Source organism: Crocuta crocuta, unplaced genomic scaffold, assembly GCF_008692635.1.
Source record: "Crocuta crocuta isolate KB4526 unplaced genomic scaffold, BGI_CrCroc_1.0 scaffold102, whole genome shotgun sequence".
NCBI lineage: Eukaryota > Metazoa > Chordata > Mammalia > Carnivora > Hyaenidae > Crocuta > Crocuta crocuta.
In genome coordinates this window covers 5,751,531-5,778,309 of record NW_027530019.1, presented here as the reverse complement: position 1 = coordinate 5,778,309, position 26,779 = coordinate 5,751,531, and the positions used below count along the sequence as shown (strand labels likewise).

At 38.1% G+C, this 26,779-nt stretch overlaps 1 protein-coding gene across 1 annotated transcript in view; it reads right to left on the bottom strand.

The window, feature by feature from the left end:
* Window positions 1–26,779, bottom strand: part of FBN1 (fibrillin 1) — a 233,246-nt gene that overhangs the window by 83,029 nt on the left and 123,438 nt on the right. The window contains exons 10-22 of the mRNA XM_077764455.1: window positions 23,797–23,976; window positions 22,818–22,958; window positions 21,006–21,125; window positions 17,960–18,085; window positions 16,244–16,366; window positions 13,115–13,237; window positions 11,907–12,059; window positions 8,221–8,274; window positions 6,518–6,643; window positions 2,677–2,802; window positions 1,897–2,016; window positions 1,552–1,689; window positions 673–723 (exon numbers count right to left, since the gene is read on the bottom strand). Coding sequence (XP_077620581.1) covers window positions 673–723; window positions 1,552–1,689; window positions 1,897–2,016; window positions 2,677–2,802; window positions 6,518–6,643; window positions 8,221–8,274; window positions 11,907–12,059; window positions 13,115–13,237; window positions 16,244–16,366; window positions 17,960–18,085; window positions 21,006–21,125; window positions 22,818–22,958; window positions 23,797–23,976 — 1,581 coding nt within the window. The remainder of the gene's footprint in view (window positions 1–672; window positions 724–1,551; window positions 1,690–1,896; window positions 2,017–2,676; window positions 2,803–6,517; window positions 6,644–8,220; window positions 8,275–11,906; window positions 12,060–13,114; window positions 13,238–16,243; window positions 16,367–17,959; window positions 18,086–21,005; window positions 21,126–22,817; window positions 22,959–23,796; window positions 23,977–26,779) is intronic.

Genomic DNA, 26,779 nt, shown 5'->3' with positions numbered 1-26,779 from the left:
GGACCAGAGAAAGGCCAAAGGATTCAGTCATCATTTGGAAAGCAAGACCTTGGGTGGGGGTTGTAGTGTTCCTCTTTATTTGAGCAGGGAAAAAACTTCATTTCATTCCACATATGGGACTAATTGCTGTTTTTAAAATTTTTCAGCTGCTGTGTCATGTCAGGTTGTGTTAGTCACCCTGACCTACGTCTATCTGGGACTCCGTGAGAAAGAATCACAGCAAACTGGAGAGGATCCACATAAACTTTCAAAAATGAGGCAATAGAGTATGTCCTTCTAAATCATCCATGGCCATGAAACAAACAAACAAATAAACAAACAAAACCCAGAACAAACCAAGAAAAAAATGCAAATTTTATATCCTCACTGAAAACTTCCATTTTTGTCTTCCTGATAGTATTTTGAAAGTGCAGTCACTCTAAAAGTCACTCTTTTAGGTCAGCCTAAAACATTTTCAGTCACCCTGCCCTGTGGCCATAGTGATCCAACACTGGCAACAGCATATATATGCTTGTGAAATTAACATCTGTTATGTTCTGCAATTCTCATTATTTTTTCTCTCTGCCACATATTTCTCACTGTAAAGTTACATGACAACTTTATCCAGTCCAAGTTAACATAAGCATTCTTCATGCACACAGAAATTTATGGTTTATAAATAATCATAAATACCTTCACACTGTGTTCCTTTAATTCTTGAATAGCCTTTACCACATATGGGATCTGTAAAAAACAAACAAAAAACAAATTTGAGATAACAATGTCCAGACTTTGGATGACATGGTATAAAAAACAAGAAGGAGTACCTGGACATGAATTAGATTTCATTGCTATGAATGAGTCTAAGGTAACAAAGTGTTGCTGAGATTCAAAAACGATCAAGGAAAATTAAAGGTCTCCTTGAATTAAGCTCAGTTCCTCTGATTCTAAAGACCCAGAGTTCTCCTGAAGATCATGCTAAGGTGATGACTAAGAAGGAAATTGGCTAGATTTCTCGTGCTAATGACTCTAAAATAGGAGTGACAGTATATGATTATTGTAACATGAATATGGAAGACAAAGTCTAGAATTTGAAGATGTCCTGCCCTGCAGCATTCACACATATAAATTCACACATTTATATATCCAAACATTGAATCAGTAACATCATCAGCAAGGCTCTCAAACGTCAGCTTTGCAACAGATTTAGAGGTTAAGTCATGAATAGTGGTTCCTTTATATCAATCCATTTTTGGAAGATAATCTATGCCTGTAAAAAGCTCAGGACCCCCTAATTATGAGGTTCCAAGAGCGCGCATAGGAATGGCTGATCTAGGAAGGCAACGCCAGGTAACCACATTGCAGTGTGTGATAGAAAATAATAACCAAATCACATCAAAGTATTGTCCTGGACACTTCTCTGTTTCCTATTCAGCAATGTTTCATTGAGGTCATCGGAATTAAATCTAGATTTCCCATGTCAACTTAAATGGCAAAAGTACTGGGTTTCCCCTTTCTAAGCAAAGAGACCAGTGGGATAGGCCCAGAAGCCACAGTGCCCGTCTCTCTTACCGACTTGGCATAGGGTACACGGGCTCCCCCAGGCAGCACCGAGGGAAGAACAGCACTGGGACTTTAAAGTGGCTCCATTGATGTTGATCTCACATCGCCCATCGATGACAGTCTGCCAGCAAGTGCCCTTGATGGTTTCTGGAAGGAGGTTGGAGATAATGTTTAATAGATACTTAATAGAGTCTTTATCAAAAATTCAAACATGTGCATTGGAATTACAGCAAGAATGGCATCGGGTAATGATAATTTAAACTTTCATTCATGCATACTTAAACTCTTTTGCAATAAGCTCTTTTGCATCAAAAGTAAACATTAAATACAGTACTGATACAGCAGAATAAATACCTATGCAGATGGTTTTTGTCGGATCCAAAGTACTTTCAGAAGAACATTCACAAATAAAAGAGCCCGGGCTGTTCTTGCAGACTCCATTAATGCAAGGACTTGATTCACATTCATCGATGTCTAAAATAAAAACAGGTCTACATTACTGCTAAAAACTAGTCTTGGGCATTAAAGAATATTTAAACTTTGGCCTCAGTTGCTACCACATATTCTTTATTAGATAGTAAAGCTGGCCTAGATAGATTTTTTCTAGATTAGATGAAATATCAAAAATAATAACTGAGCATATCTCTATAGCACAGAATCTGGCACATGGCTGAATCTTTTCATTCAGGAAATCTGGAGCAAAATTTAAGTGTGATCTCTGAATTACTAGCTAAGTAATATTTTCTTCATCTCTTAAATGACGGCAAATAAAATGCCAACTGCAGGTAAGTACCAGAGTAGCTTACAAAGTGCATGCAAGTGTCATTTAGGACCACAGAATCTTAAATACAGTGACATAACTACCTAAAATAGAGGTGGCTCAGCTGGTTAAGCATCCAACTCTTGATTTCACCTCAGGTCATAATCCCAGGATTGTGAGATCAAGCCCCATGTTGGGCTCAGCACAGAGCCTGTTTGGGATTCTTTTCCTCCTTCTGCTCTTCTCCCCTGCTCACATACATACATACATGCATACATGCATACATAAATGTGACTCTTAACTGATTTTCATGGTTTTCCAGTGGCAAACCAAAAGACCGTAAAGTACATACTATAAGAATAAAAACAGTTTACCTTCACAGGTTTTTAGGTCAGGTTTGTAGATAAATCCCTTGGGGCAGGTACAGACAAAACTTCCAGGAGTATTTCTACACTGTCCATTGTCACAAAGCAGACTATTCAGTACACATTCATTAATATCTGCAAAACCAGTGAACATGAACTTTTAGAGGGAGCTCATTCTTTGCATGCAATTTCTCTACTTTTTGAATGCAAAGTTTTTAAGGTCATATGACATGATTTAAGCAAAGAGGCAAAACTCCTCTACCATGGGTTTTGGCCTAACTTACCTAATTTGAGGAAAATAGGGTTTTCATCTGATTATACTAGGCACCTACAAAGTCTAAAATCACCAGATACTGTTCAATTCACTTTCTTTAACAGGAAGAAACCTGTTTCTTTTGCTGGAAATCATTAATATTTATATAACTGTTTTATTGTGCCAGAATTAAAAGGACTAATCCTACTGACTTAAGGGACTAAATAAACATTTATAAAGTATGGTCCCTCTTTGATGTGTGTTAGTTCTAGGATGGGTGTTTCTTCTTTAGTATAACTGAAATGGTCTCCAGTTGTGTTTATAGAGTGTGAAGACATCTATAGTTTATAATTCTCATGAGGAATTTAGAACTGAGATTCAGAGATTTCAGGAAAACTCCTTACTTTCAGGAGAATAATAGGTCTGTCTGATGCAAAATCTAACTTTTGATATGTGTTACTTAGGTAATTTATGAAGTGTGGAACTTCAACAGTTTGTTATATACAGTTGGACTAAACTACATCAGACAGCCATAGACTAGGCTACATGTTCATGAGGAGTTTTTTTTTAATACATCAAGAAATTCTGCTTAATCATTTGACAATCTAGTAGCCCCAACATAAAGGATACACCAATTCAGTACTAGGAATCATCACAGGTTCACAGTGGTAAATACTAGTAAATTAGCAATATATTTATAAAGTACTAAAATTATATAAAAATTAAGTATAAAGTTATAAAGTTAAGTATAAAGTTAAGTATTAAGTATAAAGTATAGGTATTGTATGAGCAAACAATGTGGTGAGAATTCTGTCAAAATGAAATAGGGAATGCTAACACTTCCCCAAAGAGCCAATATTAGAATTCTTAAACTTTGATGATGTCAGAAGAATCTGGAACCTTATATTGAGGAATTTATGATCAAGATAAAAATCAGCCCATCCCTGGAGGCGATGGCTGTGGTGGAGTTTTTATTCCTAACTTCATATCTCTAAACATAATCTGAAATATGAACATACTTCTGACCTGATGACAATCAGTTCAACTTTAGAGTATATACAACTTGTTGAAGGAAAAATCCCTATGGCCTCATAAACTCTCCCTTTTGCTTCCAATGGGGTAAGATTTTTGGATGAAGCTAAAACATCTCTGTGTCTTTCTGGGCCTGCTCAAATAAATAATGGTTTCTCTCTTCTGATGAAGAGAGGCTTTTATAGAAAAATTAAATAGTAAATCTAGTTTGAAAATATCATGTGCACTCAAATGACAACTGTACCCCAGAAAAGAAGCCCTACAATTAAGCGTGTGAGAGAGGAAGAATGCACTTCTCAAAAGTCATTGTAACCACAAAGAGGGATGGGTTAATTTTGGGACAGCAATAAAAGTTAGGGAGAGAAAAAGAAACCTGTAGTTGAAAGAAGAGGGTTTTGTGATAAGTGTGTAGCTCCCCTGACGACTTCCTATCCTCATCATTTTATGTACTGTTTAGCCTGAAACTCAGATGCAAGGTGATTTAAAGGGAGTATAGAAGATGCTTTTATTTACTGTTACTTCTTTTAATTAGTGTGCAAGCCACATGTGAAGGACAGAAAGTGAAAAATATTTAAGTAAGATTTCTGCTTCTTTGAAAACAATTGCTATCTCCACTTTGCCCATAATGACATCACGGGCAGGCCTGATGACAAAGGCATCTATTAGGTACCACACTTTGCTTCAACCTGCAAAACTGTAGAACTGTACATCGCATGAGAGAAACTGTACTCTTGTCATGTTCCGTCCTTTAAGAAGTTAAACAGAAGACAAAAGTAAAAATTATTTATGGTGAATAGTAGAAGTACATGGAAGAAAAAGAGAATGCTAGAGTGTGTGAGAGTAGGTGACCTATAGAGAGGTGTCCGGAAAGCCAGAGGGGGCAAAGGAATTGAGGGCTTGTTTTAGGACATCCGGAGTTAGCTTTCCTCTCCATTCTATCTCTAGAATCCTTCTCTTTTCTTTGTACATAGATAGAGCCATACATGAGAGTCTAGAATAAGGGTGTCCATATTGTTTTAATGATTCTCAAAGTGTCAAATAAACACAGAATTTTGTAGGAGGAAAAATTATGAAAAAAAGAAAGGAAAAAGAATAAATGAGAAAATAAAAAACAATACCAGAGTACTTTTGGGGTACAGAAATTCCTAAAAAGAGACAGAAATATACAGTTAGGCTGGGGGAGCCTTGGAAAGAATGTGTATAATGGCAAGAGGTCAGGGGACAACTATGGATCTTTGAGGCGGTCGTTTTTAATAGTTCAACACAGTATAGTAAGCTTTTTAAAAATACTTAATTGACATGGCTATTTTTCCCTGTCCAGGGGAATACAGTTCTATATGATGTAATTTATTCCTCCTAGAGTTCAGTAGGGGACCTCTTAAAGCAGGGGTCCAAGTATTTCAACAAGTTCCTCAATAGCAGAGGACGTGCAATGGTAAAGTAAGGAACCAAGGACAAATAGGAGGAGGCACTTTCTTTTCTTAGATCAACTAATGGCTGTCTGGGAGACAGTTGAGTTCAGTACCTGGTAAGTACTAATGGCTGTATGATCAAGTTCAAACTTGACTGATTATGTGTTGAAAAGAACGAAAAAAAGAATCATTTTTATTTATTATTTCAATCTATAGCATCTCAGAATTACTGCATGTTCCACTAACTGACCACCTGAGAGCAGTACTTTTCAAACCCTATCACTAAAATACCACTTAGGGCAGGAGAGAGTAAGTTCTAACACCGAAGCCCCAAATGGCTTTTAGAGATTAAAAATATATTTGAGACCCCCCCCTTTTATCCTTATTAAAGCCTATTAATTTTCATCCTACTCCATGAAAGTATTTTTCATGTAAAATGTGTTTTGCTTTCAAATCAAAAGGATGCACCATCTTACATTTTGGTTATAGTGCAACTCTGGCATATTCCCGTGAGTATGAATATTCTGGTGTTAGAAGTTCAACTTCAGGAAACCTGAAATGTTATGTCACTACACTACAGAATGGACAGTACATTTCAGAAAATACTAGTCTAGGCAACTGAAGAAAGTTGAAGAAAAAATAATGGTGCCCATGTTGACCATTTTCTTCCCAACCAAAGGTTGTTGTTTGTGTGTGTGTGTGTGTGTGTGTGTGTGTTCAGTTACTGGCTGGTACCTTCATTAAGGTTTGTTAAAGACTCAAAAGCAGTGTTTGCTACACTTAACAGAGAACAGTTATTACTGAAAATAAGCTGGGTTTTCTTTGAATCTAATAAGTGGCTGGGAGAAGAGTTACTTCTTTTGATAAAAATAGGGATCCCTTTGAAGACACATAAGAACGGCTCACAATCTGTATTTTCTACATTTAACAAGCTTCTCTTTTGTGGAGTGAACATGACACATGGCTACTTATAAATCATCAGGATTCAGCTATATAAATTTGAGTTCATCAAGACATGTATGTGCCATGCTGACAACCAAAGTGAACATCATCCCTTTGCTCAGTCCTAAAGCTACTCAAAAGCAGTTTCCTCCAAGCAACAAAAGAATGCATGATGCATGAAATGTCTTAGAAAAGAGGTGAAACTTCTTACCAACACAGTTTTTCCCAGTTGAATCCACTTCATATCCTGAATTGCATATGCATTTGTAGGTCCCACGGAGATTTTCACAAATTCCATTTGGGCAGATATCTGGATCTAATGCACATTCATTTATATCTGCACCACCAAAGAGAGTTCATTATCAATAACATTCTAAAGCAAAGGTCAAAGAAATGTCAAAAAATAACATTACAATAAATGTAAAACCCTTCGGACCTGGTGAAAATAAAGTTGCACTTTGCTGAGAAAGCTTTATCACTTTTTATCACTACAAGGTATTCTGAATCAAATCTCCCTTCCACCAGTCCTTGAGAGGAACTTGGCATTTGAGCTGGAACTACAAAATTACCAATCCTTAATCAGGCCAAGGGAGAATCCTCGGGCTTCTTCCGGTTCAAACATCAAGATGGAAACGTGGATCCACCACACAGACCAAGTCCCTGCCACCAGCCCATCCCTCTTCAATGTACCTTCTACAATGCCACCAGACTTAGCTTAAAAACACGATGGCTGTGTCATTCTCATGGTTCAAGCTTTTGTAGATATTCAATAATATCTTCAAGATTAAATTAAAATATGAACTCTGTTTATTTACTTTAAATTTCTCATTCTTCCATGAACATACAATGCCCTTTTGCTCTGTGTCAGGAATGTCTGGAGCCAGGCCTATTCATTGGTGCAAAGCCCATTCACACACCACCTGTTCTGGAAAAGCCTCTGGTGCTCTGTTCAGATGAGGCTGGGTCCTCCCTCTTCTGTGTGCCCACAGACTAAGAAGAGCTATATAGTCAAGCGTGATGCAGAATGACAGCGAATAGCTAGTCTCAAATATTGGTCCTAGCTCTTTTATAAATCAGGGTTGACATTTTTCTTCTTCTCCAGATCCCTATTACAACTTACTTATTCCCCACTAACTCTTTATTCATTGTAAATTTCTTTACTCCTCTTCCTTCCCCCAAATATCTCCTCCCCACCTTCATCCACACATAATGATGAAATTAATCAAGAGGATAAACTGACAATCAATTTGGTCTACTTTTTTTCAAAACTTTCCTGAATCGAATGATTTAGTTTTATATTAATACAATAAGCCCTTCATCTTTCCTGTCACCTATTTTTGCACTTTGTTCCAATTCTCTCTTTTAACTTCTAGTTCTTTTATGGTATCTCTATTTCTCTAGTTCTAACTCTCACACTTTAATATTTCATTCTCTTCCAACTTGGTTAAATGCAATCACTGCTTGCTACAAAATATAAGATGGCTCCCTACTGACATGTTATAATGACTGAACACTTGACAGTCAATAAATTGTACAAAATGTGAATGGCTAACAATTCAATTGAGCCCATAACCTGAACTGTACTTGATTGTGCAAGAGCCAGAGGAGGGCCAGACTGCCTCTTCTCATGGATGAGCAACACAGTCATTGTATCTCAACTGCAGTTCTTCATCAACCACCCTGGGAGAGCACCCTTTAGGACCCAGCCCAACACCCAAACCCAGCAATTCCAGGACCCACTGTGCCAAAATTACTCCGCCACTGGGGGCTTCTAGGTGTCTTAGGTACAGTGATGGCCAGAGAGGGGGTCAGACTTCCTCAGTCTGGTGTAAAAGGACCAACTGGAAACCCACAGGAAGGTCCAGTGCTGCTTCTGCACATGCTTATGGTAGTAAATTTCAAACAAGTCCTTACCACTGCCTGCTGATGTCATTCCTGGACCACTGCTGCAGAGTGCCTGATATTCCGCTGTAATAAATTAACAGATAGTAAATGATTCCCTTATTTGCAGAACAGGTCGATCCTGCACTTGGCTTTGCACACATCATTTCCTGCTAAGTGAGTGGAACTGAAATAAAGTGGTAACGGAAAAGGAGGCATCTCCCAAGGGAGTCACTGGTTTACCATGCTTCCATTTTAAAGGCTCCGCATCACTGTAGAAAATGACTTTTAAGGATATAGGCAAGTTATAGCAAGTCCTTGTGCAAAGCGCTTTCAGAAAAGGTGTTTTTCCTATAATTTGATTTTTTCCACTGGGGAACACTTTACACTTAGAGTGAAATGTGCCTGTTAAAGTGTGGTTTCTTAACTGTTAATAAAACTTTCTCCCACCATCTTGGGAATAATTTTGTTTCCTAGTGCAAATATATTTTTTTAATACAATTGAGTTCTTAACATTTTCTCATTTCTCTCTTCAAATTCTCTAGCCTGCACTCACAAGAAAAACAAAGTCTCTACACTTGTATTTAAGTGTATTTTTAATGTTAATATTCATCAGGATACTAGGTTCATTCTATATGATAAATCCACAGGCAAAGTATTGCATAATGTTAAAACTGAGATCTTACTAAGAAATTGAAGTATACAGATTATGTACCCAAATGTATGATGGAATCAGATTTTTACTTAAAACTGATGCAATGTTTTACATATAATTCTAATAGTTTTCAAAGGACCATGAGAGTGAACAATGAAAATAGAGAACTAACTGGAATCATACTTTATCCAAGGAAAACAAACTGAAGTGTCCCCTTCATTGCCCACAGTTTCTGGCAACACAGAGTTTCCTGGTCAAATGCAAATCATCTGTGTGCTTAAGTGGCACAAGAACTGGATTATTAGGGATGGGCCTTTTTACAGAGGCCAACAGCATCTTGCTGCTGATGCAAATAGGTCTTATACTTCTGCATGCTAGGAAACTATATCCCTGATGACAGTGGATGCAAATGAATTACACAGATTTTAAATATGAAGGTTAAATCCTTCAGAGCCTCTGCCTTCCTGCAAATGTAAATTTGAGAAAAGTGGTGAAATCCCTTAATTTTTAAATCATGCTAAATGGGACCAAAATAATGAACACTGGGAAAGTGGCTGCCATTGTGTGTCTGCAAGCCTGGGACAGAAAGCAAAAAGAAATGCATTGTCATTAGTCTCTCATGTCAGCAATTAATTAAGGCACTTTTGAAATAATTGTAAGTAGCAAAAATAGGAAAAACAATATCATGCCAGTTTTACAGTTAGTGCTAAGTTAGCTGATGCTTGGCCTAAACAGAAGAAAATTCTTTTCATTGTTCTTTTCCATTCAGGGAGAATCTGGTGCTTAGACTGTCTTCTGCAGTCAGTGAGTTCAGGTCAGCATCAGTTTGAATGCCTGATGACAATGCTTATTGCTGGAGGTCTTGGAAGCAAGCCCTTTCTGTCTCTTAGTTTCCTCTTCTGTAAGTTTCCTCTTCTATAAATTGGAGATCAGGATACCCAACCCACACGGCCGTTCTATGGATTTACTAGGAGAACATGTCAAGTGCACAACACAGTTCCTAGCACAGCTCATGCATTTAATAAATGGTAGGTTTTGCTGAGCTAACTCAGTACTGTGCCATGGAGGCACTGGTATGGGGACATATGAGAAAATTCCTAATATTCCACTTCTCTGGGTTTAACCGACTGATCCCTGTGAGGAGTAAATATTCAACAGCCAGTGCAAAATATCTTAATGTAGAGCTTACTTGGCTTCCTTCCAGAGCACAAAGATGGGCTATAGATGTGATGAGGTTGGAGTTTCTCACCAAATTGACTAAAGAAGGAATCTTCTGAATATTTTCAGTACCTTTTAAAAATCCCCCCTCTCTCTTGAAATGAGGGATACTCTACATTTAGGCCCTTCATGATTTGGCAATTTCATCTACCAAAGAGGTGGAGAAACCAAACTGAATGAAACCACTTCCACACTCAGACCTCTTCTGTGCGAGTGCACTGAAATAAAAAACAGAAGCTTGTGGGGCTGGGCTTCAAATTTATCTTGCCTTAAGCTTTACTGCTTAAAGAAATCTGGTCTCTTTTAGTCATCTTTTTATAAGATTACTTCATTTTCCTAGGTATCCTAAGAATTCTTTGGAGATGTACTTGGTCCAGAGGAAAATGTAAAAACAGAGAACTATATCCACCAAGGGTCCTAGATTCTAAGTTTTGGTTCTTCCACTTAATGAAGATATGAGCAAACCACCTATACTCTTGTGCACCAGTTTTCATGATACTCGTCTATCTTGTAAATTCCAAGTATGTAAGAAAAGTACCTTGAAAAGCTAAAGGAACATACAAAAGGGTAGTATTAATGATATACGACTATAAAGTTACATGGAAGTATGTTTGCGGGATAGAATTATACTTTATGCTATATAATCGAAGTATTACTGTAAGCAGGAATTGAACTAATTGCTAATCACGTATAAAATGGTACTCTGTGATGTAACTGGCCAGCATAAAGCTTTATTTCTTAACCGGCCTCCTCCATTTCTTTTAAAGTTTTCCATTTAACATTCTCTAACTTCTCACATTTTCATTTCTTCTAACTCTCTAATTTCAAATATCACTTTCAAAATGGCAGAGGTTTAAAAATTGTGAATTAATCTTTAACTGATTGTATATAGGCCAGAAATGAACTAACTGGGTCTTAGATGTAAATCAGCCAATCAAAGCTATTTGTTTTCAATATTAGATCTACCTTTATTTTAGGACATTAAAAGAAAATGCCAGGATACCTTAAAATTGTATCCAAATGTTGACAGTTTATTGCTTTAGTTTCAATAAACTACTTTTGCCTTATAAATAGAAATAATTTACAACTGGAAAGGATCTTCTGAATGACCTAGAGTAATTCATTTTGTAGGTGAAAAAACTAAGGATCCCTTTCCATATTATTCTGTTTTATAGTTCTGTTTACTATTGTAAGCTCTCTTAAGTCCTTTTGAAAGTAGGTGAGAAAAATTCCTAAATAAATAAAACTCTACAAAGAACTATACCCCCCAATTAAGCAATTTGTCTGCCTGTGGCTGGGGAGAATTCTGACTCACCAACCAGTTTTCTTTTCATTATGCCGTGTCACTTCAAATTGAGAAAAATACTTTTTCCCTGGGGTTGAATAAAATCATTTAGGAAAGGCACACCTAAGTCAACATGAAGGATTTGAACAAAATTCACACATGGCCTTTTGGAAAAAAGTTGGAAATATTCAGGTAATCTGTAAATTATTTACTTTTACACTCTGTAAAATTCTGCTTTTATAATAGTTCCTGCAAAATGCAAACATTATGAAACTACTTTAGAAAACAAGGCAAGTTGCATGAATTCCAAAGAGCAGGAGTATTATTAAGGCGGAGGGGCTGGAAGGGGGGTTCCAAATGTGCTGTCCGTTCCCAGTGACCATTAGGACCAGGTGAGTAATGTGTGATCAGACCCTGAGTAGCCCTGCCCAGGCCCCAGGAAGGTATGTGACGCACCTGGAGAACATAACCTAGTCTCCCCCGGTGATTTCCACAAACGCAAAGACTGCAGATGGTGGTGGAAGGCTGGCAGGATGGGGGCATCCCCATGACACCACATACCTGAATTCTGTGCAGGACATGGCTGGCAAGGTTCCCCAAACGCATATTCAGTGCTGGCGCAGCAGCATTCAGATTTAGTAACGGCGCCAAACAAGGGTTTGACACACTGGCCTCTCTTGTATCCACCGTAGCATGTGCTCCGCATGTGTGTGTCTAAACAGGAAGAGGCATCTGTCATCACACTATCACTTCAAATAACTCCCCAGGTCAAAGTTGAAACTGGCTTTATTTAGCCATCGTCCCTGTTCTAACTCACAAAAAATGCCCCTGGTCTTCCGTCTCAACAGAAAGAGACAAAACCACACAAACTGCATTCAGCTTCTAAGCACTGGAAACCAGTTGCCAGACTCTCAGTTTTCTAGGGACTATCACGATTTACCCAACGGTGAGACTGTTAAGTGCTGAGATTATATCTCATTCATTTTCATCTTCCCTAGACCTGTACAGAGAAGGTGCTTAATACAGGCTAAGTGAATGATGGGTGACCGGTGACTCCCACTACGATAAATAAGATCTTTATTAGAAGTGTGGCCTATCTCAAAATAAACATGTAATTACCAAATGTTTGAATTAGATGTACTTTCAAAAAAGAATAACTTTAATCTATATAAGGTTCATTATACAAATCTGTGGACATTGGTCTACTAAGTAGTGTCATCTTCACCATTAGGGAGGAGGTTTCCAGCTATGCCCAATTCTCTCCCATTTCAAAGGGCTTACTGACTACCATTCTTAAAAATAATTTGGATATCTATTTTTCAACAAATTTCAAACTTTTTATAAAGCCACATAAAAACATTACATAAATTTCCTGATTATCCATATCCTCCTTTGTGTTCTGTACTTCCCTTTGGACATTTAATTCCCTACCTGAAAATATTCACTATGAGATAATGAGCACATACAGGCCAATTTCAAAGACCATTGTCAACAAAGGAAGGCTGGAGAAAATTGAGGACACCTACGTGATTAGAAAAGAAAAGGGAGGAGGGAGAGGTGAAGATTCCCCTAGTTTTCATTTATGTCAGTGCATCTTTCTATCTCCTAAATTAATATCCAGCTTATGCAAGAAGAGAACTGATATTGTTGGTCTGTTCCCCCACAAGTATTAATTATGTCTTATCTGTTACAGTAGAGTGAACTTGTCATCAGTGGGGTTTACTGGAGAGTAGATCTCTACCATCCATTTGGTCATGGTTTTATCTTACCAACACACACACGTCCATCCAGACCCACGGCCAGTCCAGGAAAGCATTCACATCTGTAGGAGCCATCAGTGTTGACACAGCGTCCATTCATGCAGATCCCAGGTGTTTCACACTCATTAATATCTGTGGTGGGGAAAAGCACTTGTTAAAAATGGAGTGACATTTACGTGAAACCACAACATTTCTACAATTCTTTTACAACACTTGACAATGGGAAGATAGAAAATAACATGCAGCACCAACAATAAAAGAGCTCAGTGAGATGCATTTCATTGTCCTTCGAGAGAAGAGTAACAAAAATTGAAATAGACTGTGTGAGCTTATTTTTCTTTTTTTTTTTTTTTACTCAGGAAAAGCCATTTCAATAATAGTCTCCTGAGGGGTTTTTTTTTTTAATCCAAAATGAGAATCACAAAGGCAAAAACGGAATTGGAATAAGAAGGAAAGTGAAGCTAAAAGACAGAGGTCTTTGTGGAACATTTCACATGGTAGTTCTTCTAGGACTGTCAGAAATCTGGCTTGGTAATGGACTGCAACTTTGACCTGGGGAGGAAGCTTCTCTTTTTGGCATCCAACACGCAGACTTATGTCCATTTCAATATCACTCACATCTTAGCTCTCTGAGATGACTAGCATGGCATTAAGAGATACAGAACTAAAACCCTGATGGGACACTACAGAAAAGAAACAAAAAACAAATCTATAATAGAAGATTGTGATGACCATTTCTGGCCAACAACAGCACTAAGCAATTGGAACCCAGCAAAGAAAAATCTTTCTAAGTATTACATATATTTTATAGTATCATATGTATATACTTAGGGAGGTATGGTAAAAGACTTTATTGGGCACATACTAATAATAGCAAAGATTTTTCCCCTTTAATATGGGGAGTAGATATGGTACCAAAATTGTGTTTTGGAAAACACGTAACACTTAGAAGCAAGTCATTTTATAACAACTTCTTTTATAATATACAGCTAGTGTATGTAACTATTTCCCTTTTTCTGACCTTAAAAAGGCAAATTGAGACTGAAACACCTCTACATTTTACTTAGCTTGTGTTATTTGGCACAACATATATTCAGATGGTCCAAGATTCCGTGTACAGATTGTATTTTAAAACAGCAGTTATATTTAAATACATGAACTCAAATTGGTTCAGTTATGCAGGCCACCTTTTTGTTCAAGTTGAGGTCTACAGTAAAACAGTGACAGCCATAGCCTGAGAAGTGACACAAAGACTTTTTAATGAGGACAACAGATGTAACACAGACATAGAGGGTGTGGTTCAACATGAGAGGCCCCAACTCTCAGAGAGTGATTGGGGAGGCTATGCTGTTCACTAGATTAGTTAACTATAGAGATTAAGTTAGCACTGTCTCTTCTAGCTTTACTAGTCACATCTTTGGGCTGTCAGAACTAAGTACTCAGCTCTAAGAGAAAATCTTATCCAATGATGTCAGGAGAAAAGCTACAGAACAGAAGAAATTCAGCATACAAGAAATTTCTTTTTTCTTAATTCTTATTTCTATTTCCAGTTTGTATATTCCAACTATTTCACTGGTTGCAAACAGTTGCAAAACCTAGTTTCATCTATGAAGTCATAATGCCTTCTGAAATTATTACATCGGTTATCTATTGGCCACACTTCATGCTGAGAGACTGTGGCCAGGGTCACCAGCAGCTGATAGGCACTGAAAATACATTTTAGTGTGCTCTGTGGATTAGCAAGAGGAGTGTGTGTTCCTGTAAAAGGTCTGCACACAAAGGGGCTTTCACATTTCCTTCTGTTATTTTGTTTGGAAGCCTAATTCCAAATATTCCCGCAATCATTCCCTTCCCCTTTCTTTTTAACTTGTACAACACTTAATCTGTACAATTTGGCACTCTGTGGTATTCTGTTTTATACTGTACAATATTTCCACGTGTTGGTATTGTCTTCCAAACTATATGTTCCTCACAAAACAGGGCTCAAAAGCACAAAAACCTATATCCCATTTCAAATTTTAAAAACTCAAATGTTTTCTCTTGCTATGAAGACAGATTTGCACAATATTAAGAACCATTGATGTGAAGGTCATGGAGAATGTAGGTAAACAACCAAGGGACAGAAGCTCTTTTAAGCCTAGAGAAAATGCACATCTTGCCAATGACTTAATACAAAGCTTTCTTCCATAACACCTTTACTGAAGCTGTCTGTCTACCAGGGGAATCTGGAGAAGAGGCATCATAGGACTCTATCTGCTTTCTCAATCTTGAATAGCTTGACGCTCAGCACTTCTCCATCTGAAACTATGAGCAGAAGGATTTGAGTGCAGCATTTTCACAGATTTCTTGGATGTTTTGGATATGAGGTTCTTGAGAAGTACAGTTTCAATGCAGATCTTGGACCCAAGTGCAATAATCACTCATCCCTGGCCACGTAAGGCAAGAGACACTAAGCACAAATGTATCTTGATGACTCTTCTTAGAACCCCAATTTTCAACAGTACAAATAAAAATCTTCATTTTTCTTTCAATACCTAGAGTAATGAGATTATTTCAAAAGCTACCAAGCTAAACAATGGGTCTTGGTTACTTTATTTCTTCTGCTTAATTCTATTTCCCTTTATGTTATGTGACTTGATAACACCTAAATAAATTGTCCATGAGAAACTTCCTGTTTCTTAAAATAATCTGGAGGAAATTACAGAGAAGAGATCACTGTAATAAGAGTATACAGTATTGTGTTCAGGTGAAGATGTAAGAGGTGGCAAATGACAGCCATTAGAAAACCTAATTACTATTTATTTCCCAACTGCAAGGAAGAAGAATAACTGAGCTTATTTAAAAGGATGCTCATATGTTTTGGTGGACCAACTATTAATTCAGCTTCTCATTCATTTGCTATGTAGCCTTTCAGGTTCCTTTAGAAGAACCCAAATACCCTTTCTAAAGTAAGAACAGCTGTCTCGAGGATAAACCACAGCTCTCCGGATGGCTAGATTTAAGAAGGATGTCCACTCAGGTTTCTTAAATCAGAATTAGGAGTACTTTAAATAGGAAGAATCAAGAAGGAAAAGTGGTAACTCTAAGCAATATAGAAAGGGAAAAAAGCAGGAGAAGGATAGGATTTACAGCACAAACCTTTGCAATAACGCCCATCTGATGCCAGCTGAAATCCAGGTTTGCAAATACATTTAAAACTGCCATCTTCATTGATACACATTCCATTAAGGCACATGTTCCTTATGCTACATTCATCCATATCTGAAAAAATACAGAGGATGCATTTTCTTATGATCAGAAGAGTAAGCTTCAAAGGAAGCCAACCTGAATCAACAGAATTCTTTCCTTTCACACTTCTTTCATTGTTATTGTAGTCTAAGGCCATGTAAAATATGTATTCTTAAGTTCTCAATTTTTGACATATTCATGCAAACTAGAGGGCTAAATTTATTTTCTGACATACGATGTAGACTATATGTCTACAGACTATATAGACGATATATATACAGATACATACATGTACATAGATATGAAATTCATATGTAGTAATATATATAAAGTTTCATATATGTGTATATATATTTATATATTATAGTACATAATATACATACATATACATTATATCATATAATTATATATATATTTATAGATATGAAATTGACTCAATGGAAGCTGCCAGGATTTTTTTTTTAAACAGCGGTTTACAAACAAGTGTATTGAAAATATGATGGCTATCTTTACTTCACAGATATTACCTCTAATATACTGAAAAGTAAAAACAAAAAGCAAAACTAAGAATGATGGAACTTGAAATGTATTTTGGTCACCTCCTGATTCTTTATAAAGCAGAAACCAGAGGACAGCTTGAAGTTTGAAGCAATTTCAAAATAGGGGCAGGGGAAAAATGTGTTTTTAAAATGCAAGACTTGACTATGGAGCATAGCCATGTTAGTTAGCCTTTAAGATTCTTTGATCATAAGGTAATTTCTTTAATCAACATGTTATTTTATTTAATACTACAGCTGTCTTGGGGGAGGTGCTTGCTCTGCTAGACACGCTGTGTTTTCACTTACAGGCTTTAGTCAGACCAATGTAATTTATGATTTTTTTTTTTTTTCAAACAGGATTCTATCCCAACCAAGAATTCTGGCATTAAGTCTTTGAGTTGAATCACTGAGATAATATTCTGCCAAAAATGTTTCTAAGAACAATTTTGAAATTCTTTTAATGTATGAATAGATTCTTGGGATCTTTCCCAAAGATGCTGGGAAAGACAATAAGAAGCATTCCTCACTTTTTGCTAAAGGTCTACGAAGTGGAAACTCATCAATAATGTTCATAGTTTCAATTCAAAAAAAAAATGGCAGCGGAAAAAAGACAAAATGTTTGAAACAGCCCAATTCAAAACGAGATGATTAATTCAAGAGGCAATATAGCTGGTTATCAACAGTCAATGTTTCACACAAATTTTACATTTTCAGGTTCTCAATAGTATTTTATTACTAGACAGACACTTCAAACAGAAGGACTATCAATGACAAAAAAATATATATGGCATATATGAACTATACTTCAATTAGAAAACATTAGAAGTTTCATTATCACCAGGTATCTCTCAAGGACAAGCTCTCCTTATATATCTGAAATGTTATCTGACTCACAGAAATGTAATTAAAGGTATGAATATTGCTGAAAATTATGCTTGCCTATCCCATAACAGTCTGTGAAATCCATTTGCTGCTTTGACCTTTCACCCAATGTTTGGCTTGGTCTTGTTGGAGACTTCTGATATTGGAATTGCAATGGAAAATGGGGATTAACATTACACCGTTATTCCTGTCATACTGGTATTACCTTCACAGTTCTTCCCATCTCGTGTAACGTGAAAGCCCGCGTTACATACACAATGGAAACTGCCATCTGTGTTGATGCAACGTCCGTTATTACAGATACGGCCATTCTGCAAACATTCATCGATGTCTAAGATTAAAGTCAAAACAGAAAAAACGGCTTCAGTTGGTGGATTCAAAATTATTTTCTTTTTCCTCCCTCCATCTCCAAACCCATAATCTTAGTCTCAAGTTTCAATTACCAAATGATATTCTTCAACAAAATTTTGATGTCCAATATTAAAATGACTAATTATTGTTTGCAAGACGTGACAGAAAAAGACTGCCAACATAATAGCATTTTATCTAATTCTAATGTCTAATAAGAGCCCTTAAATCTCAGTCCTGTACCCAAAATTTTTCTTCACCATCTTCCTAGCTAATTTAAAGAGCCAGTATATATCATCATTTACATGAAACTTTGGCCAGCATCTTTCAACACATGCTCAAAAAGACAGATCTCATAGCTACATCAGAACAATAGAACAAAAGTCCTATTAAAAAGTTTTCATTCCATCTGAAAACCAGCAATCACATGACCCCGAAATGTTTACTTTCCTTATGGCAGTCCTGGTCCAAGTACAGTTTTCTTGTTTATATATGCTTAGTTTCTTTTATAGCCTTATAAGCATTCTATCTAGCAAATAAAATATGAGGGCACTTCCCCTTCTTTGTGTTGTGTTTTGTATTATGCCAAAGAAAACAATGGAGCTTGATATGGACGTGTTAGAAAGGACAATAACTTGAATAATCTGTATCTGACCGCTCATGTAAAGATTAATGATTAACTCAAATTGGACAACACGGTACGCTGGATTATCTGTTCCCTTCAGTTTCTAGGCTAGATACCTGGAGGAACACCAAGGAGGATGAATACACACTGCCTCGTCTCCACGGCGTACAATCTTTGCCAGGGCTTATTCCCCAGAAGACAGAGGCCAGGAACTGTGTAGTAGTGGACCGGGGCTGAACTATCTGTGCAGGGTTGAGGCCACATGCGCCTGAGCACCCTAAACATCCTCTGGACAACAAGAATGTGCATTCATGGCATACTGCTTACTCTGTCTACCCTGCGTCTGCACGCTGTCTTGTGGTTGACCCTCAGACGCACTTTCTTTCTGGGCAGATCCAGCCGTGGTTTCCACACGAGTCATTGGACTAGCTGAGGCAGTCTGGGCTTTTCTTCTGTCTGATCTTTGTGCCAACAACCTACGCTCTTTTTCTCTCTCATTTATTTCTTAATCCTTGCAAAAATCTGACTTGCTCCACACTCCAAAAAATAGTAAAAGCCACATACTCTTGAGCAGAATTTTTTTAGGGTTCTATAATCTTTTGAAGCCCAGGGATAAAATAAACAGTATAAAGAGTTCAGCGTTTTCTCTCCTCACTAATTTCAGAACACCACCGGGCTCCCCACTGCCTCACAAGACAAACTGAAAGCTTGCCATTAAAAGTTCTCTACATAGTTCTGTCTCTTCTGCCCCCTTCTCTTCAGTCTGTCATGTACTTCTCCTCAGCTAAGTACACAGTCTTTCTGTTTTGTGACAACTTTCATCTACCCCAAAATGTGAGTATGTCATCAACTTCTTATGTTTGAGATAAGCTTAGCACTAGCTCTTGATTGAAGAAGACAGTGTTTGAGGCTTTTAGGTAATCCTCAGTCTCTAATAAATTAAGTCTCAGAGTGATAACACCACCACTCATCTATACCAGCTGGCCCTTGCCCCAGCTGAGTGCTCCCAATAATCTCTTCTATTTGCTCATTTAATAGTGCCATATTCTAGACATTGGTTTCAGCTTATTCTCTATATTGCAAAATGCCTAGTATACTGTACATGCTAATTATTTTAAACAATAGCTGTAATACTGACAATGTTTGAAACCCAGTTAAATATTCAAACTATCCTTATTTATATTCATGAAGTAGGCCATTAATAGGAATACTAGCAGGTAGACCTACTGCGTTCTGGTTTCTTCTACTCAAAACCGCCATTTATAGGCAGTGTCCTAAAACATACCAAATGGCAAGAAATGTCTAAGCCTGAATCACAATCAAAGACCCTGAAACCAAACCAATAAAAATAAAAACTGTACGTCTTCAACTCAGATGAAGAGCTTCTACTTAAAAAAAAAAAAAAAAAAAAAGAAGACAAAACTAAGTCTTATTAACGGTTGCAATTTTTTTAAGTGGTACAAACCTTCTAACCTTTCCTTGTATTTAATTTTAACACAGAATTCTCTTGCTTTTATCTGGCTTTACTGGATCAGTGAAATAACCTCATTCTGTGCCAAATTTATAGAGACATAGATATTTGAGTTCTCTGAGGGTTGAAAGAACATCTTACTTATTTCTGTTGCAGAAACTGTGTATCAGTCATCCAATAAAAGGCATACAGGATGACACACTAAACGAATAAACCTGAAGGGAAAATTTTGTGAGCAAACACGTACAGCAGTACTTCCCAAACTTTAAAATACTGATGGATCACTGGGGGAGCTTGTTAAAATACGGACTCTGATTTAGTAGGTCTGAGGTCGGACCTGAGATTCTGCATTTCCGATCAGCTCCCAGGCGATGCCGCTGCTGACCACATGAATAAGAAGCGAGAAATTGCAGACTCCTTCCTTATACTTTAGATCTTTCCATTAAGAAATCAGTTACATACAACTTCACCTGAAACTTTCCTCCGTTTCTGGGTCAACAAAGGACAACCCCATTCCCTAGCTCTCAGATTAAAAATGAAGAGGCAATAGTGATGAGGCAAAAAAGTAGTGAAAATAAGATAGTTGCAGAGGAACAGACGCATCTTTTAAAAATCATTTGGATCTCTGCCAGATTTTATGATGCTCTCCTTCCAAGTGACAAGATCTGGAATTGAGTGCAAAAAGCAACAAGAGCCTATTAGCCTCTCCTGGCCGGGTTATTCCAACTCTGTTAAATTCCTTTGAAGTGAACCTTTTACTGAGCATATATGTCCCCTTACTTAGCGTGTTCCAAGCTAGGACCATACCTCGGCACTCTGTCCGGGTGAGCGTGCTCTGATAGCCAGGCCGGCATTGACAGGTGTATGAGCCCTGGTTATTAATACACTCTCCACCGGCACAAGGGTTTTTCTCACATTCATCAACATCTGCAAAATACAGTATATTTCAGTAAGAAATTAGATAGCAATAGCTTGCAACTTTAAGACCATTTTATTGGTTTCCTTTACATGTTAAAACATTTTCCTTTTCAGAAACAAATAGCATAATGAAAAGGATCTTTTTTCTTTCTACTACAATGTATCATGTCACAAGCCACTTGAAAACTGGTTGAGCAGTTAAAGTGTATTATTTTCCTGTGTCATTTTTCAGAGGAAAATGCCAAACATGTAGCAACTCAACACTCCAAGCTAATAAACATTTTCTCTTCCTTGAGTCTGGCCTAAGGGAATCAAACAGACTAACATTTCAGAAATGGCTTCTAGGCAGGATTCTGAGTATTTCTTATGGCTCTATTTTTCAATAAAAAGGGGTCTCACCTTATCTAAGCATCCCTTGCTGAATTCCACCGAGAACATTAGGACAAAACATGAAACACTTACCATTTAAAGAGCTATTCTCACCAACCACAGAGTCTACCCCCCAATCCAGGGAGGCTCCCACAGTTTTACAGTTGTTTAGGACTATCAGTATATTTAACAGTGAACTGGTTTATACCTCCTTAGTTGTAAAGATGAGGAAACTAAGGTTTTTGGAAGATAACCCACCCACTCACCCAGAGTCACATGTTTCTTGCTGCAGGTGTGCCCTCCCCCGAAGGTGGGCTAGATGTCCCCTCTTCCACCAGTTCTGGATGACTTTACGGACTGAATGACTCTCCCCTAGTGTGTTGCCAGAAGGGGCGCTCATGTCATCAGGAAACTACCCAGTGTGAGAAACTAGTAACTCTTTATTTCTGCCTGATTCACAATGACAGAATTAGACTTTATAACCAAGCTAAGAGAGGGATTTATTTTAAAAAACTAGATGGCAATTGGGTGTTCTTTTCCAACCTATCAAATTAATTATTCTTATGTTACATCTCCTCCTTTTGCTGGCTTAAATGACTTGTCAACAATTCAAAGTTTCTCTTTTCAATTTTAATGACTTTCCAGTTTTAGAGACAACTGGTGAGTTATATCCATTTAGGTCAGTAAAATGTGCACATTTTTATAATTTTGGGATGGTGTGAATGCTTTATTTTAATGGTCAGACTTTTGATGAGATGGCTGAAGTTGAAGCTATCAGCAATGACTTGAATGTATTTTACGATGATGGTTAAAAGTCACTATAGTCACTAATAATGCCCCTCCCCAAATATGTTCATGTCCTAATCCCCAGAACCTCTGAATACACTACATGGCAAAGGGGAATCAAGGTTGCTAATCAGCAGAACTTGAGATGGGGAGAGTCTCCTAGCTTATACAGATGCACCCTGTGTAATCACAAAGGTCCTTAAAAGTGGAAGAGGGAATTGGAAGAGAGAACCAAAGAATTCATGATGTGAAGATGTTATACTGCAGGCTTTGTAGAGGAGAGGACCATCATCTAAGGAATACAGATGGCCTCTAGAAGCTGGAAAAGGCAAAGGAATGGATTCTCTCTAAAAGGAATACAGCCCTGCTGACATCTTGATTTTAGCCCAGTTATTTTAGTCCCGTGTTGGACTTCTAACCTACAGAACTACATTTTAAGCCACTGACTGGAGTTGATTTGTTACAGCTGCCACAGGAAACCCATATAGTCATGGGACAGAATTGCAATAGCCTCTCGGTGCAGACCTAGCCATATGTATGACATACCAATGCACTCCCCGCGGAGGTCCAGCTGGAATCCCTTGTTGCACTCACACCGGTAGCTCCCAGGAGTTGGAATGCAGCGTCCGTTTTGACAGAGATAGCGAAACAACTGGCAGTAATCAGTGACATTGACTGGCAGCACCCCTAAAGGAATAACATTAAACCCCATTGAAATCACTTATAACCAGGACATCTTTCATCAGCGCTTAACCCATTAACAATGAGCAAGATACTAAAACATAAAGGAAGGAAACACTCTCTGGGCAAAGATCATCTGGCGCCAATAAAGCATATTCCCAGGCCCATTCACAGCGATCATGTGCGGCCGGGTTCTGCGGCCTCACGGTAGCCTGCCTCTCCCTACCTCTACCTCTTTTCTGCCTCGCTCTCAAGCCTCCAGTTTGGGGAAATGAGAAAGACAATGCGTTCTTGGCAATTACTTGCAAAACTGCTTTAAACTGTATAAAACTCATTATACAAAGCTCATTGTATGTGCCCCCTCTATGACTTCACCCTCTATGAATCAGATTTACATCTCTCCCACAATGAGCTAACTAACTGACCTACAGATGACTCAAAACATCAACAGCAATGGGGCGCCTGGGTGGCTTAGTCCGTTAAGCGTCCGACTTTAGCTTAGGTCATGATCTCGCGGTTCGTGGGTTCGAGCCCCGCGTCGGACTCTGTGCTGGCTGCCGGCTCAGAGCCTGGAGCCTGTTTCAGTCTGTGACTCCCTCTCTCTCTGACCCTCCCCTGCTCACGCTGTGTGTCTCTCTCTCTCCTAGAAATAAATAAAACATTAAAAAAAATTTTAAAAACCCCATCAACAGCAAAAGGACATATTTCAGGAGAATATGATGAAGCCTCTTTTTCTCTATGAAATAGGCGTATTAAAAAATTATATACAACACTCTGTAAATTAAACAAAAAAGTTAACTTGGTTAACATAAGAAAAATAATCAGACGACTTTTGAATCCTTACTTGGTGGTTCCCGAGACGGGTATGGATATTCCACTGGTGGTCGAGGGACGGGTACTGGAGGTCCAGGAGGATAGCCAGGAGGAACAGGGTGAACTGGAGGAATGGGGCCAAGGGGTGGGGAAGGATATCCTGGTCTCTCAGGAATTACCAAAGGGATGGAGCACAGCTTGTTGAAATCCTCTGGAAAAGCATGACACAACAGAACACAAAAGCTGAGTGGGCTACAGTGTACCTCATAGTCCCGCGGAAGTCACCCTTACATTTCAAACCAACTTTGAATAAAATCAATCACCAAACCACATAGATCAATTGGATAAAAAGGAAAAAGCCCACTGGCTTCATTCCCATCCTAAGAGCTTCAGTCACTATTAGGAACAGTAATTCAAAACTAAAAACAAACTTCCCAGTGTGTGTACCACATGCCTCTCCCAAAATTTAGAGTCTTTACCTATGTCACGGTTCACCTTAAGGAAGAATGAAATGCCACTTTTGCCATTCCGTCCCATTTATGGACCCCACAGAGGTCTAAAGAGCATGCTAAAAAGCCTGGATTTTATTTTATGTGCAATGGGAAGCCACTGGAAGTCTTCAGACTAATGTGGGATGTAATCAACTGAACATTTTCAGACGATCCGTCTTGCTGATACATGGAGAATGTGCTAAAGGAAGGCAAGGCTGTTACAGAAGACCAAGGGCAAGAAAACAATGGCTGGACATGGGAGGCAGTGATGAAACTGGGCAGAAGTGGACAAATTTGAAGCATATTTTAGTCTTAAATGGGTAGTTCTTCCTGAAGGAGGAAATGATAGAGCAGAGGGGGCAGAAAATCAAGAATGACATAGTCTCCTGGTTTAGCAAATGGGTAGATGTTGGTGACATTTACCTAGATGGGGAAAATTTCAATGGGAGCAGGTTTGGTGGATAGAGGCCATGTTCCATTTGAACATACACATTTTGAGATACAGACATCCAAGTAGATTTGTCACACAGCAGCTGTGTAAGACAGTTTGAAGCCTAGAGGAGAAGTGGGGGCCGAATAGAAGTTTTGCAATTATCAGTAGACAGGTGGTATTTAAAGCCAGGGGGATGGATGAGCTCACTTAGGGAAGGTATGGAAACCGCAGAGAAGGGTGTACAGAGACAGAGCCCTGAGAAATACGTATTTGTACAATGAAGTGTTGAAGAAGCAGCACTCCACAGGGCAGAAGGGATACTGGGGGAGGGAGGGTCCAGTGTTAATGCTACAAAATGATACCCTGAACTAGTATACCTGAGTTAATCAACTCTTTTCCTCTGACTTCACATATATGCTGATTTCTTTCTCACATGACTTTTTGCTTCTTTCTCACAATTATTCTTTATCAGAATAAATCCTCTTTAGATTTGTGATGCATTTTCTTTTCCTGAGCTTCCAGAAAAGTGTTTTAAAACAGTAGCCAGGTTTCCAGGGCTGTATTTACTTAACTACTAGTACATTTTCATGTTTCCTACAAATAGCCATATCTTGTTACAGTTCGCCTCCATATGTACATTAACCATGTGATTTTTTAATTTCTTTTTTCTCCCTCTTGCCAGAATGTTAATAATTTTATTATCGCTGCTACACAAGGATACTCTCGTTGATACTTTCTATACTCATTTTATCCAGTAATAGAAATTAGGTTAATATTACTCTTTTCCTTATGGACTAAATCTGACTTATTCTCAGGACTATGTCTTATGGAAATAACATTCCTATTTCAACATCATGGGAAAATCTGCCAATTTATATGTGGCTAAATATACCTGGCTACCACATACCAGCGATGTTATTATTTGTTGGTCCATTACTAAAATATCTTCAATCACATATGACATTTCCAACTCAGGTTAAGCTTATGTTTTTAGAGAATTCTATTATTGCCTTTTAATTATTGTTTATCTGTTAAGTTTAACCCAGAGAGAATCTGTAGCACTTGACTGCATCTGGAAAGGATTTATGTATTGCTTATGCTTCCCTGAACCAGGATGCTACAATCCCTCCTAACAAACCACAGTGATCCTTTGCACAGAATTATCACCTGGATGTGCCATTATCATTTCCTGGCTACCGGCTTCCCACCAAATTTCCACCACCAAGACTGTGCACAGTGTTTGAAGTCAAGAATCCTATCTAACTCATAACTAATTCCCATTCTGAGCCGACCCCTGCACAGACACATACAAGGTATTAATTAACTACGTGTTGGATTAAACTGGATAGTAATTATATTAAGGGACTCAGTTTGCTTCCAAGCTTCAGTTCAGCCTTTTTCTTTAGCCTCTTAGGATCTGTATAAAAGAAATTGAATAGCTCATCGGAATCTCTGCTAATTAGATGAGTATATGACTTTAAGCATGCCATGAAATTAATCTTAACCTCAGTAGGAAAATTCATCTTAACCTCTGAGTGGGTCTGGCCTCCTAATTTTCCCATGAGCCCCTTTGACATTCAGGACCAGCAAACTGCAGCTAGTTTTGTTCAACTGATATCCATCTTTCCTTTCTCCATGTAACCTGAAGATGATACTGATTTTTTTTAACGGGGAGAAAAGCTGGCCAGTCTAAAACACTCCTATGTGTATATATATATACATCATCACTCTCCCTAAGTTAAGAGCCTAGAGCTCCATAGTGCTGTTACCAGAACGTCTGAGCAGACAAAAACACCCACTTGCAAACCAGCTTTTCTCTGTCAGTCTGCTTTTCCCTGGGCCTTAGATTGTGGGCATTTTGGTGGTACATATGAGAGAGCAGCTCCCTGCAAGGCCATCCAGGGGAACAGGACCTTCTGCTCATGTATCCCAAAGTTGGTTTTCAAGCACCTCTACCTGCCCATCCCTCTCCCCTCTTCTCAAGGTCTCAGCACACAAAGGAATCTGCATCAATGCTGCTGATTCCTAAATTAACAGATGTATTTAAAAAGTGATTTTCCTGGTACCCAAGACATGTGTCTTAGTAGGAC